General features: G+C 60.2%; 1 protein-coding gene across 1 annotated transcript in view; it reads right to left on the bottom strand.

Annotated features, from left to right (window-relative positions):
* RIN3 (Ras and Rab interactor 3) overlaps positions 1 to 15,174 on the bottom strand; it is a 104,219-nt gene extending 89,045 nt beyond the window's left edge. The window contains exon 1 of the mRNA XM_072837826.1: positions 15,022 to 15,174. Coding sequence (XP_072693927.1) covers positions 15,022 to 15,065 — 44 coding nt within the window. The 5' untranslated portion in view covers positions 15,066 to 15,174. The remainder of the gene's footprint in view (positions 1 to 15,021) is intronic.
* Positions 15,175 to 17,779: the final 2,605 nt, after the last annotated feature.

Here is a 17,779-nt window from a genome sequence, read left to right as displayed (position 1 = left end):
AAGAAGGGAGGGCACGGTGCTCCCTTCCCCACCTGCCCCGAGGCTGGGGAGGGAGAGGCAGTGGGGCAGGGCGGGAGGAGCCCAGCCCTGGGGGTCATGAGGCCCCTGGCAGACAGACGGGGCCCTCTGTGCCCTTGGGCCCCTGAGGGCCTCTGCTGGGAGTGCTCTATCCTCGCCCTGAGCCTCCGACCCAATCTCACATGGAACCTGGCTTCTCACCACCTGGAAGATGCGAGTGAGGGGAACACTGACCCCATGGCGCATAGTGGGGACAAGACGGACTCGACTTGGCATGGAGCTCAACGAGGGCTCCTCAGGGGTATGGGAAGTGGGAGCCAGGGCCTGTTCCACCCTGTGCCATAGGCTTGCTGTGTGTCCTTGGACAGGTCTCCCTCCTTCTCTGGGCCTCGTTCTCCGACCCAACGATGTTGGAGGGTGGCTGCAAGGTGAAACATGACCATAGTATGGGGTGTGCTCTGACAAGGCAAACCCCGTTTCTAAGCTGCAGGGGGGCGGGCACAGCTGGGCCCAGGGCTCGGGGCCAAATGCTGCGCTGACTACCGTGGCCACCTCCCCTCAGGCTCTGCCGGGGGCTGTGTGGGGCCGTGCCCCGAGCACCTTGCAGGAAATGATCGCCGCATCCCGTTCCTCCCACCCCTGGTGACACTGAGTCACGCGGCAACCCACCCAACAGTTGTGACCACATTTCCTCTCCTGGGGGATCAGCAGTCACGTGGACGCTGCAGCCCAGCCCGCCGGTACTTCTGGGCAGCCACCAGCTCCCAACTGGTACCCCCTCCCCCAAGGAACAAAAGGGATGTCCCAGTCACTGCGGGAAATCCCACCCTTAGGGCTGCGTCTCCTGTGGGTCCGCGTCCCCCGCTGCCCACTGGTCCCTGTCACACCCGCGGTGCACACTGTGCCCGACCTGATGTGGACAAGGTCCCCAGTGCCGAGTGGTCAAGACCTGGAGCTGCAGGAAGCCATGGATGCTGGCTCCTTCCCTTTGGGGCCGTCGGGGGCGCTGTGGCGGGCAGAGCGAAGCCCCAAGACAGGACAGGCACACGGCAGCCCAGCCTGGCTAAGCTATGTCCCTGCAACCCCAGGCCTGGGTTACGGGGCGGGCCCTGCTAGCGGGTGACAAGGCACAGATGGGTTGTCCACCTGGCCCACTCCACTGGGCCAAACCGCGGGGTAGGGGGTGTGGGAGGCGAGGGGGTCTAGAAGGCTGGGGGGGGCAGCGTTCCCTCAAGGATCCAGGCCCAGCAGGCTCTAGGTCCTTGGGATGCAGGGACCGGGGCTCGGGGCTGAGGGCTCAGACAAAGCTGGACCCAGGTGCTGGCTCCTCTGCCGAGAGCTCAGATTCAGTCACTCGCTGGGCCTCCGTTTCCTTATCTGTGAGCTGTGAACTGGGCATTGTGACCCCAGCCCCCTGGGATTGGGACAATTAACTCAAAAAAGCTCTCAGCGAAGGGCCTGATGTAGAGCCTGCGGGCGTAAGCGCCGTGATTACTACTTATACCGCGACCACCAAGGAGCCTTGCTTCTCACTTGCCTTGATTACCATGCTGCTCCCCACAAAGATTCTCCTTTAAAATGATTCACCTATTGATTTTATAGAGAGCGTGCAAGAGAGCGAGTGGGAGGGTGGGTGTGCATGCGCACACGTGAGGGGCAGAAGCCGATGGAGAGAGGACCTCAAGTGGACTCAGTGCCCAGCGTGGATCCTGACCCGGGTCTGTCTCACGACCCTAAGATCGCAGCCTGAGCGGAAACCCAGAGTCAACGCTCAACAGACGGAGCCACCAGGCACCCCTGCACAGACTCTTCTCCTCGAATCACAGAACATGAAATAGCACGGACCCCTCCCCTTTGTGGAGACTGCCCCAGGCCTGAATGTCACCAGAGGGGGGAGGGCCATGGCCTGGAGCCAGAGGGACAGTGCATGTCCCAGGGCCTTGAGTGCCACGAAGACAGAGCACGCGTGGAATAGCACTTCTTGGTCAGAGGCATGAAGTGCAAGCAGCAGAAGCACGGACAGTGCAGGGGGGCCAACACGTCTACACGACGCACCTACAGCCGAGTCTCATTTCTGTGGTTGTCACGCTCTGTGAAGTCACCGTGAACACAGGCTGAGCCAAGGCTGAACCGCGACGTGCAGGGGAAGCATGGGGCTCAGGTTCCCGGGAGCCGCTGCTCACACATTCTCGGCAGCTCGTCAGTCCATAACCCTCTTCAGGTGCATTTCTCTCTTTTTTTTTTTTTTTTTTAAGATTTTTATTTACTTATTCATGAGAGACAGAGAGAGAGAGAGAGAAAGGCAGAGGCACAGAGCAGAGAGAGAAGCAGGCTCCATGCAGGGAGCCCGACGTGGGACTCAATCCCAGGACTCCAGGATCACACCCTGGGCCGAAGGCAGGCGTTAAACTGCTGAGCCACCCAGGGATCCCCTGCATTTCTCTTAATACATGTTCCTGATGCACGAATTCTGAGCTCACGGCCCGGCCCGTGTGGCACATGTAGCTGGCCCGAAGGAGCTTCCCAAATGCTCGTGCTTCCTTGCAAGGCCTTCGCCGCAGTGTTCTTGCCTTTGGGGGCTCAAGAAAGCACGAGGGCTTGGTGGCTGGGGACATTTTAAACAGTGAAATCACCAAGGCCACGCACTGCAAAACACGTGGCACCCACCAGGCCACGATGAGTCCCCTGTGTGAAGGGCAAGAACTGAGACCAGGAGGCAGGGCCTGGCATCCACTGGCCTCGGGGTGCAGGTGTGCGTCGCAGGGCCCCCCGCTTTTCACCGCCGCGCACATGGCTGTGAGCCCCCCCACCCCGGGTGCTCCGACCTGGGCCTCCGGATCACTGCACTAGTAGGACTATGTGCAGATGGGGACTCACTGGGTGAGGAGATGGCTGCCAACGTGTGGCGGGCACCGAGCACAGCCCTCCAGTGCACCTCGGGAGCCACCGCAGCACCTGCCCCTGGGGAGCCCAAACCAGAACCAGCACACCTCCAGAGGGATGGCTGTGGCTGCGGGGCTGCCCCTCTGCCAGCTCTTGTCAGAGGAGGGGTGCATTTGGGAGGCAAAGGGGAGGATGATGTTCATGGCAACTACAGGGGAGCCTCTGAAGCCCCAAACCCAGAGGTGCCCCAAAGGCCACTCACTGGGCCTCCCCACAGGTCACCTTCATGTGTGTGTGTGTGTGTGTTTTAAGAGAGAAGAGGGAGGAGGGGCAAGGGCAGAGGGAGGATTTTTTTTCTCTATGGAAATTCTAACCTGTTAAGGGTCACACTGAGTCCCCCAAGAAGACATGGTGAAGCCCTAACTTCAGCACCTCAGAATGCAATGTTATTTGGAAAGGGGGCTGTTGTGGATGTGATGAATTGAGATGAGGTCATTCTGGAGCAGGATGGGCCTGAATCTAGTGTGACCGGCCTCCTCAAGAGAACAGACAGACGCACACACATGGGGCAGACGGCCGTGACACCAGGAGGCCAAGGTGGGGGCACAGATATAGGCTGGGAACCCAGCAGACGGCCCAGGCCCCAGAAGCTGGGGAGAGCAAGGAGGAGTCCACCCCATCTCCGAGGGCATGCAGCCCCGGGATACCTCCCTGTCCCACTCCTGGCCTCCGGAACCGGAACCTGACACAATTCACTTCTCTTGCTTTAAACCCTGGAGTCTGCGCTACTGTGTTGCAGCAGTGCCAGGAGACAAGGCACCGCGGTCTTTACAAGGCAACAGACCCGTCTCCATGTGCACGGCCTTCAGGCTGCAGCCCACAGGCCCCGACGCACGGCCCGTCCTGTCTGCCCTCGGAGCTCACAACCGAGAGCGTCCATGGACAGAGAGGACACTGTGACAGGTGCAGGGAGCGTGACTTTGAGGCTGCTGACAGGCCTTCTGCTGCCCGGGGCCCTGCTAGCCATGTGGTCCCTCTGTGTGCATCAGAACGAGGTGCCCTTCCTCCCCATGAATGCAGGTGACCCCCGGCCCCCACCTCCACCGCTTGACGTCACACATAGCTTGGCAGGAGAATGAAGTTTCAGCCCCCACTGGCTTCGATCTTAGCAGGTGCCTCTGTGCCGTGAGCAGCCTGCACAGCTGTGTGCAAGTTGTGCACGGAGCTGGAGAGCCGAGAAGGCTTTTTTGCAGGAGGAGGTGGGGCACGTGTGCTTAGTCTCTGAGGCAGGAAAGAGCTCACATTTTCCAGAGGCTGGAGGAGACACGGCCAGTGAAGACAACACACCCTGCCCCCATCTCCAAGGCCTCGTGAATAGGAATGGCCTGTGCACTTCATGGAGTCTTGGAAAGCGCTGTGAGACGCGGGGTCAGTCACTTCCCCTCTCTGTGCCATACTGAGCTCTGACCTCTGATGATGCTCACGCCAGGGATGCAGGCTGCTGTGGGCTGTTTCAAACCCCTTCCAGGGACACTTGCTCAGCCTGTCAAGGCAGCCCACCCCACTCAATCCCAGGCCACGCACAAGGGCCTCCCAGATGCAGCCCCAAGGGCCTCCTCATGCCCAGGAAGCAAGCTGGGGCCATGCAGGGCAGGTCAGAGCAGGCACTTCCCGACCCCAAATACACCTGTGCTGTGTCCTCGAGAGAGGAAGTCAGGCCCAGCCGTTTGAGGACGAACCTCTCCCAAGGCCAAGTACACAGGTAAGGAGATCACTGAAGACCCCCAGCAGCCAGGGTTCAGCACAAGCGCAGCCTGGCACCCGGCCTGTGCCCAGCAAGGAAGCAGAGAATGGGGTGCCGGGTGGCCCAGACGGTTCTGCATCTGACTCTTGATCTCAGCTCAAGTCATGAGGTCAGGGTCCTGGGACCGTGCCTGTGTCAGGCTCCCTTCTCAGCAGGGCATCTGCTTGTCTCCCTCCCCCTTTGCCCCTCCCCCTGCTAGCTCGCTCTCTCTCTCTCTCTAAAGTGAATAAATACATCTTAAAAAAAAAGAGGCAGTGAATTAATGAATGGATGGACAGACGGATGGATGGACCATGGCAGCCAGCAAGGACATGGACACTGCTCAGACTGGGCCTGGCCTTTCTGGAGCTTGGGCAACAGGAGGCCACGAGGAGATGCAGAGGTGCAGCACAGGAAGGGCTCGCCTAATGGGCATTCTCTGTCCACAGCAGAGATGGGGAGACGGACGCTAAAAGAAGAGACGTGGCTGCTCAGTGATCCTTAGTCCCGTCAAGGCCCAGAACTGGGAGGCAGAACTCAAACCAGAATAACAAGTCTGCAGCTTCTGGAGAAATCTAAAACTCACAAGCACCCAAGGTGGAGAAAGCGTGTGCAGTCTAATCTTTGAAATAAGAGCCTTGGTCGACACAAAACAGCCTTTTCTCTTTCCTCCCCTTCCTCCTTCCACTGCCCCTTGGGGGTGAAGACTTGCAGGCAGCCCTACAAGCAACTTTGTCATTGTTGACATAATCTGGTGCCATGTGACAAGACAGGAAATGTCTTACATCAGTTAGGATCAAGTTTGTGTCAGAAAACCTAAAATAACAGTGATTTGAGTAAGATTGATGTGTATTCTTCTATCGTATAAAAGTCCAAGTAGCCCAGGGGTGGGATGATGCTCCAACACGTGTAGGATGCTTATAATAGTGCTGCTCCACCCGGCAGCGCCTCCAAATTCACCTCGGACTCCAAGATGGCAGCTTCAACTCCAACCATCACGTCTGTGTTCCAGCCAACAGGAAAGAGGAAAGGAGAGAAAGGTATTCCCCTTCTCTTAAGGACACCTCCAAGCCAACGGCACTCCCCTTATATGTCACCATCCTGGACTGAATCACACGGCCACACTTAGCTTCAAGGAAACTGGGAAGCACTCAGTAAACATCTTCACCCCATTAAAATTCAGGGGTCGATCAACAGGCTCTGCTCTATCCTTGAATTCAAATACTCCCAGATGGTGATACATCTTAAGGAAATGGTCCTCAAACCCTACACACTCCTAAGTTTTCAGGAGCCGCATTGAAAACAGAGGGGGGGGGGTGCGGATTTTGGGATTACAAAGAGATCGACACATGTTCACCCCAACCACAAAAATGATCATAATTTGACGAAGACCAAGTGTCATCAAAGATGAGAGGTGGGTAACATATGCCCCCAGCACAGCCTCACACAGCGGACAGAGGACGGGATCAACATGCCCACACAGACCGAACACGGTGGCCGGGTAGACACGCACTCAGACCAGGGGTGGCCCCAAAGACGTGAATGGTTTGATGCCGTGAATGTTGTCACCATCTTTGCGTGTCCCTGTGTGCCCTTCAGGCATGCGGTGCACTCTGGAGGGGAATCAACAGCACACGGATGCACATGCAGGCCCACACGCCCTCACACACAGGGAACAGCAACCATGTGATCTCAGCCTAGAGACCCAGGAACCAACATCTTCCTGTGTGACAGGGACAACACCCCTGCCAGCAGCGATCCTCCTCGCTCTGTGCTGCAGAGAAGGGCGTTCTGGACGGGACAGGTGTAGTGACTTGCCCTGGCTGGCCCGCGCTAAGTGGGGACAGACCTGTGGTCTCTGCCACGGAATTAACTCCAAATTCCCCAACCTGTGGCTGAGGCCCACCCACTTCCGGGATTCAGCACATGGACTGTTGCTCTATACACTGGCCCTTCCCACCTCCTGCCCTGTGCTTCCCATCTACGCAGGACGCCCTCAGCTGCATTTGCCTGATTTCGGCTGTTAGAACCTCATTCTTCAAGACGCATCCAGGTGCCATCTCTGCTAGGTCCTGCCCGCTCAGCACAGGCAGGGGTAGTAGGACATGGGCAGGATCTTACATTGTGCCCTGTCCTTTCACTATGTGCATATTTCTCTTACTTTCTCTGATAGAGAAACTGGAAGCTTCTCAATGTTTAATAAATGTTCAGTAAATGGATGGATGGATGAATGGATGGACTGGTGGCTGGATGGGAGGATGGAGAGAGGATGGATGGATGATGCATGCGTGCATGCATGCATGGATGCAGGGATGGACTGGTATCTGGATGGGAGGATGGATGGTGGATGAGCATAAGGATGAGAGGATAGAGAGAGGATGGATGGATAGACAGACTGGAGTCTGGATAGGAGGATAGATGGATGGATGGATAGATGGGTGAGGATGGATAAAGAACTTAATTAGTAGAGAAAAGAATCTATGAATATATTTTAGATGGATGCTGTGTTGAAAATGTCAAGAACAGAAAGCAGCGAGCATAATAAATGCCATCATCAGGTGCCATCTGTAGGAAGCTGAGTCCTTGCTTTGAATTGCAACATCCCTAGAGAAATTTCCAGTATGTGTCTGTGACAGTGATTGGGATTAAAGGAGCTGGAGACAAGGAGGCCAGGGAGAAGGGTCCCTGGTGAATTCCATCATGACAGCTTGCTCCTTAGCCAGAGATCATGAGATTGTGAACGTCCGACACAGAGTCCTTCACTCCTCTGGTCCCGGAGGCGGGGGGCGGGGGGCGGGGGGGGGAGGGGGGGATGTGCACTTAGAGGGAACAGTTTAGCTCTGGAACGGCCTGTGCAGAAGAAGAAGGCCCATGTGCACTGCGTGGTCCCTCCTTCTCCTGGGCTGCCCCTACAACCCCCGTCCTCTATCCACCTTCAGAAAGCAGGCTTTTTCATCAGGCCTATTTTCACCTACCGAATGTCAGCCACAGAGTTGGGCCGGTGTGGACAGCTGACATCCCATCTCTTACCTTGGGGGGAATGGGTTCTTGGCTTCGACAGAGGTCTCAGTGTCAGTGATGAAGGTGGGGGCCCCCTCGTGGGGGGGCAGTGTGCCCTAGGATGGGCTCCTCTGGGGCAGCCTGTCACTGATGGGCTCCAAGGTCCCCGCCCCCGCGGCCCTCCTGAACCTTTCTGGGGGCACTGTGTGTCCGCCCAGTGCCAGGACGGAGGGGGCGGGGCCGGGCCGGGGCCATCAGACCACAGGATGTGGCCTGAGCGTGCACCGTGGTGCACACGGCAGCAACGGGCCTTGACCACAACCGCTTGCTGGGCCGTTTCTTCTAAAAGGGAACTGACACTTCATGGCGGCTGGCTCATTCTTTCCGACAAGTACGGCCTGGGCAGAAGCACTCCCAGGAGTTATAGGCAGACGCGGGCAGGGGCTCCATGGGTCACCAGAGCTACTCCTGGACCACTGGGTCAGCCTTGGGCAGCAGGGGGGCTGGCAGGAGGGAGAGCCACGGTGGTGGCCATGACGGTGCCTTCCAGACTCTTCTATGGGAGACAGGGGCTGACAGCTGCCCAGTTAGGGACTTCGTAGGCCCCCCGCCCCATGGACACCTAGGGACAAGGAGGGCTCCCCTGCACCCACCCATCGCTGTTTTGTCCTCCCAGGCCATGCTGACAGGAGGAAAGGGCCTGGGCTCACCATATAACCCTGGGGGGCGGGGGGCACCCTGTGTCATCCATGGCCTGCATGGGGATAGGCTGGCTACCTCAGGGCAGCACCGGGCCTGTGCGGGAGCCCCCTGTCTCAGGCCTCATGCCTCCCACCAGGAGCTCCGGAACACATGGCTCTGCGACTCCCCAGCGACTCCCCGGCTCCCACACACCATGGCCTGAGCAGTGTCCCCTTGCAACTACGGTCTCATTCAGTGGCGCCACAGCAACGTGGCCTTCCTGGCCCACCGTCCGGGCAGCAAGCTCTACCCGGGTGCTCGGGGCCGGCCCCACAGCAGCCTTCTAAAACCAATGCACTTCTTTCAAAAATAAACCCAGAGCAGTGAAAAAGCATTTCCTTCCAGGCACCAGGTCAGGGTGATGACCGGAAGCCGTCCCTCGGGATCCCTGGCTCTTATGCAAGCATTCGCATATGGTCCAGACTGTTCCATAGGCTGTCAGGAGGAAGAAGGGCGAGGTGATCCGCAGCTGGCACGCAGTCCCCTGGGCGCCAGCATCACTCCGCAAACCGGCTTCTGCTGCCTCTTGGCCCAGGATTCAGGGGGTCACCGAATGTCAGACCAGGTGGGGGCCCGGGCTCATTTCTCAGATGGGAGACTGAGGCCCAGAGACCATCAGAGACTTGCCTCCTACAGACACTCCCGCATCCCCATGTGACGGGAGCCTTCACATCCGCCAGCCCCACCGACGCCCCAGCCTGGGAGCCTGCAAGCCCCTCCCGGTCAGCCAAGGAAGGCACAGGTAGGTCCCCGGTGATCACCAGGGGCGCTGGAGCGGCCGGGGCAGCATTTTATTCACATTATTTTGCCAAGAAGACATGGAGAACTAGCGACCACCACAATTCACCCAGTCACTCCATGGAAGAAAGGAGGCCTCACGTAGCAAAAACACAGGGACCGACCCCAACCTCAGAACAAAAGGCAGCTCTGCCCGGGAAGGGATGGTTCCACGACTCTGGCTGACGTACACTGAGCGCCACCACCAGAATCACCACACTATCTTCCTCATTTCTCAGTGGACCACACACCTGCCCTTGGGGCCCAGCCTGGGCTCCCCCAGAACCTGCACACTCAGCTACCCCCATTCTTTGCTGGGGCCATGGAGCCTCTCGTATCGCGGCTCCAGGGCTGGCCTCCCCCTCCCCTGGTCTCCTCCCAGAGAAGCGAGGAAATGCAACTGAGGACAGTAAAATGAAGGGATTGGGGGCGACACAGGGACCCTACCCTCCTGCTCCAGGCTGGGGGAGGGTATGGTGGCCCCGGGAGGTCACCACCTGCTGCACAAGGGGAGTTGGGTTCCTGACCCCCATCCACCACCACCACTACCCCAACCCCGTCCTGGGCCCCACCCTGAGGCCTGGGGTGTCCTACAAATAGTTCCAGCAGTTCAGGTGCTTTAGGACGCAAAAGAGAAGGCTGCGAGGCAAGCTTTAGAATCCCGTTTAGGAAATCGTTGTCCTCCAGCATTTATTGAGTGCCAGCTGTGTGCAGGGCAGAAAGATGTGCAGGTGAAAGATCTGATCCCTTTCATTTGAAAGTTTAGAGTGTAAACAGGAAGACGTGATATCAAAGGGGTTTTAGTGTCTTGCTACGTAGATAAGTGGTTCATGCAAAAAGCTTTTTTGAGTATCCACAGAGGAGAAAGGTCCAAGAGCTGTGTGGACGGAAGGCTTCATGGAGGAGGTGGCAGCCTCCCAGCTGGAAGGACCTCTGTGGGCAGAGGCGGGAGGCTACGGCAGCTGTACATGCCAGGGAGGGCAGAGAAAGTAAAGCTGTGCACCAGCTTCGTGCAGGACTGGAAAGGGTTACAGAGGACAGGGGGTCCCTGAGGGCCTTTCCAGGAGCACATCGTGGCACCTAAGATGATTAGGGGCTCTAGGGGGTCACGCTGTCCTTTCCACCCAGCCTGTGGGACCTCGGCGGGGGCTGGACGGCTATCTTCTGTCTCCAGGAGCAGGAGCCATCACCAGAAAGGCTCATCTGAGCAGGGGGCGTGAGGGGTGGTGGCAGGATGGTGTCAGGGCGCCCGAGGGCTCAGGGGGGTAAGCATCCGGCTCTTGGTCTCCACTCAGGTCACAATCTCCTGGTTGTGATCAAGCCCCACGTTGGGCTCTGTGCTCAGCACAGAGTCAGCCTCAGACTCTCTGTCCCTCCCCTTCCCTGCCCTCATGTGCACGCTTGCACGCGCTCTCTCTCTCTTAAATAAATAAATAAATATCTTAAAAAAGCAGAAGAATAAATAAGAGTCATTAAGATCCCAGTTCTCATCTTTAGCTTCTGAAAACATGTGTTTTGGACACCCGTGGGGTGGGATAAATGGCAGGTCCAGGGTGACAGTCATTACGTGGCCAGAAGCTCTAAGCTGTGGCCGCCAGAGTAGTGCTCACGGTCCCCAAGCCAACTTGCCAAGAACAAGTGGACGCCGGGCACTCAGTCCCTTCTGGGGGCAGACAGCTAGGGGTGCACAGGAAGCCCGAGACTTTCCTGAGTCACCCTCCCCTGGTGGGGGCTCTTTCTGGGGACACAGGCTCTTCAAAACCCTACAGCAACCCGGACGCTGAGGATGGGCTTCCTTCCCACATAGGCTGTTTCCCTCAGCACGTCCAGCCAAGACTCACCTCCCCTGCTCTGATGACCCAAGGGCAGACTCTCCCTGCCGAAACCCCACTCTATGCTTCCCCATCCCCGGGCTTCGCTCAGAAGCTTCTCCCCTCCAGTCCTGTCCTCACTCCTCAATGCTGCTGCCTACACAGCTCTGCTCATTCATCCCTGCCTGGGTGCCACTGGGGTGACCTCCACTGAAGGGACCGATGGCCTCTGTGATGGGATAGAGAGGACGGAGCTGGTGCCTGCCTGTCCACACCCCACCCCCGCTCCGACCCCTGGCTGCGAGGCACCCCTGGGGCCCCCTTCACAGAGCATAACTATCCTGGGTTCCTTTCTGTCTTTTATTTTTTGATCTCCTGGATTAAAATGCAGGTGTCTTTATAGGATTTGAAGCTTTTAATACTTTCAACCTCAGTAAAGATCCCCACACAGGGGCCCAGACCTAGGATAGGTCCTTGCAAGTGGTAGGGGAGATGAGGGGGAGGGCCCTGGGGACAAATGTGCTGAGACTCCCCCAACCCAAGCAGACCCTGGGCCAACCCCCTCCTCCCCAACGCGCTTCCTAGGTGGTGTGTGGCCCGGAAGTACAGGCCCTAGCTGCTCAGGTAACCCTTCACAGCCCATGGGCCAGAGCCTCTTTTAGGGCCTGGAAGGGGCTGGGTCTCCCAGCTGAGCACCCACCAGGACCACCTGGGAACCTGAGCCCCTGAAAGCCAGGAAGGCCAGGTCCACAGACAGAGCTGGAGCTGGGACTTGGGACCTGGGACCCTGAATTCATCCCAGGTCTGGGTGGGCCCCAGCCCAGAAGAGCTCCCAGTCATAGCTCCTGTAGTGCTTGGGGGACCCATCTCAAGGGGTTCAGCAGGACCCCTGCACCATGTCAGCCTCTCCCAAACCCTGGGGATTTGGCCCAGGCAGCTCCTTGCAGGCCCAGGGCCCAGGAGACCCGATTTCTGAGCCCAGTCCCTCCTCCGGCTCCTAAGACCTTGGCTAAGTCACTTCCTCTTTCTGGGTTGCCTTTCCCTCACTGAATTAGATCCAAGAGTGAAATCCTTTTTCAAATAAAATCTCAAGCAGACTCTCAATTGATCAGACATATAAAGGTAGGAGCTCTGCGTGTCCACGTCCTCAGTGACCCCTGCACAGCTTGGCCGCTGGCCTCTTGGCAGGTCACAGAGTCACCAGGCTCATCCTCAATGCCCCGTCCTCTCCTACCTCACCTCCAAGTCACCAGCCCAGCACCCTAGCCCGCAGCCCTCCCTCCTGCCTCCCCAAAAGCCTCTTTCCCTGCAGATTTCCCTGTCCCAGCTTCTGTTCCCCCAACAGTCTATGTGCACCATGGCCCAGTGCCAATGAGACCACCTCTCTGTGCAAACCCTATCAGTGGCACCCAGCACTCTCCAAAGCCGTTACCCGACGAGACCACCTTCTGTCCTCATCTCCCACACTCTCTACTCCAGGGCCCCTGGCCTCCAGGCTCCTGACATGCCAGCAGCATCCTCCAGGGACTTGTTTGCTCTCCCACTTCCTTCAGGCCTCTCCCAAACACCACCTCCCTGGACAGCCTGTCTGCTTTTTCTTTCTCTCTAGCTGACACTCTCAACAAGAAGTAGATGGAGCTTGCTTTTGCCAAATCCTCCCACTCCTCTTCCAGCGGGCTGACACCCACCTGACACTATCCTAGCTCCCGCGGGGTGAGGGAGACAGGCATGCTCACTGGCTGTCCGAACATCATCTCCTGGCTGCGAGGAGGGGGTTTTGGGGAGCCAAGTGGAAAGAAGAGTCCTCCTGAGGGTCAGCAGGGCCTGGGGGTGGCCTGGGGGTGGCCTGGGGGTTGGAGTTGTAGATGATCACCCCTCATCATCATCTTTGGGCTGCAACACAGGTGGAGGTGCAGCCCAGGAACAGGTGATGCATGGGAGTGCACCCGAGAACTGCCTTATAGTGCCTGAAGGTCGAGAAGGACTGGGTCTCCTGCAGCAGAAGCTAGGGGAGGGCAGGGGGCAGCTCACATTCAGGAATTCCTTAGGTGTGCACCCGTCAAAGAGCTGCCACAGGAACAAGCTCTGGGTCCCTGGAGGTATGCAAGTACCTTCCAGGAATGTTCTCAAAGGGATCCCCGCCTGTACCAGGCCCAAGGTTTGGTGAGGTACTCTTTAGGAACCCTCCCACACAAAAGGTCCTCTTAAATAAAGTGATGTTTTTAGCAACAAGCCAATATTCAATGTGCCAGGACTGTTCTGAGCAGGCCTGGACTGGTGTGTTAACCCTTAACTGCCTGTAGGCAGCTGCTTAAATATCAATTCATCCAAACCTCATAACAATCCGATGAAGTGAGTGTTACTGTGACCTCCCAGTTTACACATGAGGCAAAGGCCAGGTCTCCCGTCCAAGGTTAAATAGATGGTAAACAGAGATAACTACTGTTATCAACGATAAGTATTAAGAGTTTATGGGTGAATGTGCAAAGCTTTTTTTTTTTTTTTTTTTTAAAGATTTGTTTATTTTTAGAGAAAGAGAGTAAGGGAATGTATGAGCAGGGGGAGGAGCATCTCCCTTTCCCAGGGGGTGGAAAGAATCTCAAGCAGACTCCCTGCTCAGCAGGGAGCCCCACCCCTGGCTGACCCAGGGCTGGATCCTGGGACCCTGAGATCATGACCTGAACCCAAATCAAGAATCAGATGCTCTGCTGATTGAGCCACCCAGGGGCCCCGTTGTGCAAAACTCCTTATGCATCATCTCATTTAACCCTCAAAACAACTGTGTGAGGGCAGATGTAAGTAAACTGAGGCACAGAGAGGTTAAGTAACTGACCCAGTAGGGAACAAAGACAAAAGGAAATGGGGAAGGTGATGTCATTCTGGTGTCATTCCTAAGGTGGAGGGGCGCGGAGAGGTCAGGACCCTGGCCCCCCCACCCTCTCCTTTCTCCGTGGGAAACTCCTCCCTGCTCCACCTTGAAATACTGGGTGTGGTAGAAACCAGCGGAAGGGGCCCCTTCCCCTACATAATGTCCAATTCTTCCCACCGGATGACGTTTGTCTTTGCAGCGGTCACTTCCAAGGGAAAGCATCCAGGCAGAATTTCCCAGGAGGGGCCTCGATGGGAGGAGGGGGGCATTCAGGGGGGCATTCAGATGCAGAAGGGTTAAGGGCCCCTCGGACCCATCCTCCCACCGGGGTGGGAACCGGTCACCCCCTCCCGTCGCGCAGCGCAGATCTGCCCATTCCCCTTGTTTTAGGAGAGGAGAGCTCGGCCGGGGCGGGGAGGGGCCGGCTAGGCCGGGCGGCGGCGGGAGGAGGCCCCCGGGGTTTTTAAGCCAGAAAGCCGGGGACGGCAGCCGGGCGGGGGGGGGGCGCCCCTAGGCCTTGGCACCCAGAAGGGCTCTCCGAGGCTTTCCCGAGAGTCCGCCTGCAGAACGGGGGCGGCCGGCACCTGGGGAAGCTCTCCCGGCGCGGGGCGGGGCGCGGGGCGCGGGGCGCGGGGCGGGGGGCGCAGCCCTGAGCCTCGCCCAGAAGCGAGTTCGGGTTCCGGGCCGGGGGCTCGCCCCAAGCCGCGGCCCCGAGCCCCTCCCGAAAGCCGGTTCCCGAGCGAGTGGGGCTTCAGGCGCAGGGCCGCGGCCTCGCGCTCCCGAGGGCCCCCGCGCCCCGACCCCGGCGTCCCCGCGGGTGGGCGTCCCCGGGCGGCCCGAGGGCGGGGATCCCGCGGGGCGCGGGCGCGGCGGTGCCGGGGGCTGGCGGGACGCGGCCCCGGGGGGCGGCTTCTGCGGCTCGGCGGCTCGGGGCGGGGCCGGGGCCGGGGTCGGGGCCGGGGTCGGGGCCGGGGTCGGGGCGCCCTCCCAGCCGCCCCCGTGCGCGAGCCGGGCCGTCCAGGCTTCCCCGCCGGCCACGCGTCCGGGTCCCGCCGCCGCCCGGGTCCCGCCCCGACGCCGCCCCCCGCCCCCCGCCCCCCGCCCCGGGCCGCAGGCAGACGGGCGCTCCCCGGACTTACCCCGCGGGGCCCCCGCGCGCGGCCGCCCCGGCCCGTCGGATCATGCCGCCGGCTCCGGCCGCTGCTCGGGGGGCTCCGGCCGCTGCTCGGGGGCTCGCACCGCTGCTCGGGGGCTCGGGCCGCTGCTCGGGGGCTCGCACCGCTGCTCGGGGGGCTCCGGCCGCTGCTCGGGGGCTCGCACCGCTGCTCGGGGGCTCAGGCGGCTGCTCGGGGGGCTCGGGCCGCTGCTCGGGGGCTCGCGCCGCTGCTCGGGGGCTCGCGCCGCTGCTCGGGGGCTCCGGCCGCTGCTGGGGGGCTCGGGCCGCTGCTCGGGGGCTCGCACCGCTGCTCGGGGGCTCAGGCGGCTGCTCGGGGGGCTCGGGCCGCTGCTCCGGGGCTCGCACCGCTGCTCGGGGGCTCGCACCGCTGCTCGGGGGCTCCGGCCGCTGCTGGGGGGCTCGGGCCGCTGCTCGGGGGCTCGGGCCGCTGCTCGGGGGGCTCCGGCCGCTGCTCGGGGGCTCGCGCCGCTGCTCGGGGGCTCAGGCGGCTGCTCGGGGGGCTCGGGCCGCTGCTCCGGGGCTCGCACCGCTGCTCGGGGGCTCGCACCGCTGCTCGGGGGCTCCGGCCGCTGCTCGGGGGCTCAGGCGGCGGGCGGCGCGGGCCGCCGTGTCCCGGGCGCCCGCATGGCCCCGCCGGGCCCTCGCAAGGGCCGCCCCGCCGCCGAGTGGGAGCCGCCGCCGCGCCCCGGGCCTCGCTCGCTTCCACTTCCTGTATCGGGGCGAGCGGGGCTTTCAGGAAGAGGCTGGCCTTGGTGGTCAAGGGCTGTCTGCGGACGCGGCGGCCGAGCCCCAGCCCAGCCCGAGCCGGGCACACGGAAGCCCGCGAGCCTGCAGGCGGGGCGGGGAGGGGGGGGCGCCGGAGGCTCCCGCAGCCAGGTGCCCAGAGGGAAACTCAGGGAAAGTCTCCCACCCTCCTAGGGGGAAGAGCCCGAGGGCGGGAAGGCGCCGAGGGCTGCACCCACTGGCGGGTGGGGAAGCGAGAGCCACGAGCCTCAGCCTCGCCTCCTGCCTCAAGGAGCCCAGCACTCAGCCAGGGGCAGCCCCAGACCAGAGGCAGGCGGCCGCCTCCACATCCCTGACAGGTGGCCTTGCATGCCTCCGCTAACAAGGAACTCACTACTTTACAAGGTAGTCCGAGGGAGGCGTGCAATGCACCCAGGTGGGGTCAGGGCCAGGGAGCCCTCGAGATCATGCAAATACAGCAGCCAGGCCACTCCTGTGGGACCAGGAGGCCTGTCTTCTAAGTGCCTGGCCCTCAAAATGCCTCCTGAGCCTGCTGCCCTCACAGCCTTTCACAGCGACTGGACAGGACCAGTCTCCATCTCCACAGGTCCCCCCAAGTATCACACTGGGCTCCTCAGCCCCGGCATGCCGACATTTGGGGCCAGGTAACTGCTGTGGGGGCTGCCCCGGTCCCATGGGGGGTCTGGCAGCACCCTGACCTCCTCACACCAGATACCTGGAGCATCCCCACCCAAAGTGTCTCCAGCCTCTGCCCCGTGTCCCCCCCAAGACCCACTGGCCTGAGGCCTTCGTTTCACAGAGGAGAAAACGGAACCATAAAGGAGAGAAGGAGCCTCGCCCGAGGCCACACACGGGCTGAGCACAGACAGAACCAGGCCCGAGTCCACGCATCCAGACCCTGCCCTCCATGCCTCGGCCCTGCTCCCCACACGCCTGCCTTGGCCCAGTCCACCTGGTGGAGGTGAGAGAGGAGAGGATCCCTGTGCATCAAGGCAGCACAGCCTGGAGGAGGGACTAGAAGACCGTGCAGCCGCTTCAGGAGACCACCTGGCCACTCCTCAGAAGGTGAAGCATGGAGTTAGTGCGTGACACAGTAGGCCCCCTCTCAGGGATGCACTGCCTGGAAACACACACACATGTTCACACATGCTCATGCCTGAGTGTCCGTAGCAGTACTGCTTACGTTGATGAAAAGGTGGGAACAGTCCCAGTGTCCACCAGCCCATGAGCGGATCAACACAACACGGGCACTCCGTGCAACAGTAGGTGACTGGGCCATGAACAGGAATGTGGCGCTGACACAGGCTTCAGCCTGGAGGCACCTGGCAAAGACACTCCAAGGAAGAAGCAGGAGGACTGAGTAAGGAAAGGGTTAATGAAGGTGGAGGCGGGGAGAGAGGGAAGCCCCAGACCCCCTGAGGACCCTGCCCACAGGACCCCAACTGGGGGCAAGTGCTGAGGCGGACAAAACCAAGAAAACCGCAGACAAGAGAGCAAAGTGGACAGCCTGGCCCTGGGTGTCGGGGAGCATATCTCGGGGGCCGCTACACTGTAGTCACAAAGCGACGAGACCGCAGAGGAGTGAGCCAGCAAGGGTGTTATCAGCAGTCCTCGCTCAACCCGACGTGGCGCAGGCGTCTCAGGGCCACAGGCCTCCTGGTCAGCTCGCAGTGGGAGGTGGCCAGCAAGCCCCCTCACCCCCACCCCACCTGGGCAATCCCCGGGGACCCCCCTCCCTCTAGAGAGCTCTCTCCTCTCCTTTTGGCTCTCACCCTCGCCTAATAAACTTTCACTTCATTTCATTCTTTTGTGTCCACGAGATTCACTCTTAGGCGCTGGGACATGAGAAGAGCCCTGCGACCCTTCAGGGGGCCGCCTCCTGTCAGATTCTATTCGCACAGAGTGTCCAGGACAGGCAAATCCACGGAGACAGAAAGTCAACCGGTGGTTGCTAGAGGCTGGGGGCGGGGCACAGG

The sequence above is a fragment of the Canis lupus genome, chromosome 9 (assembly GCF_048164855.1).
Source record: "Canis lupus baileyi chromosome 9, mCanLup2.hap1, whole genome shotgun sequence".
NCBI classification, from domain to species: Eukaryota; Metazoa; Chordata; class Mammalia; order Carnivora; family Canidae; genus Canis; species Canis lupus.
This window is presented reverse-complemented; position numbering and strand designations above follow the sequence as displayed.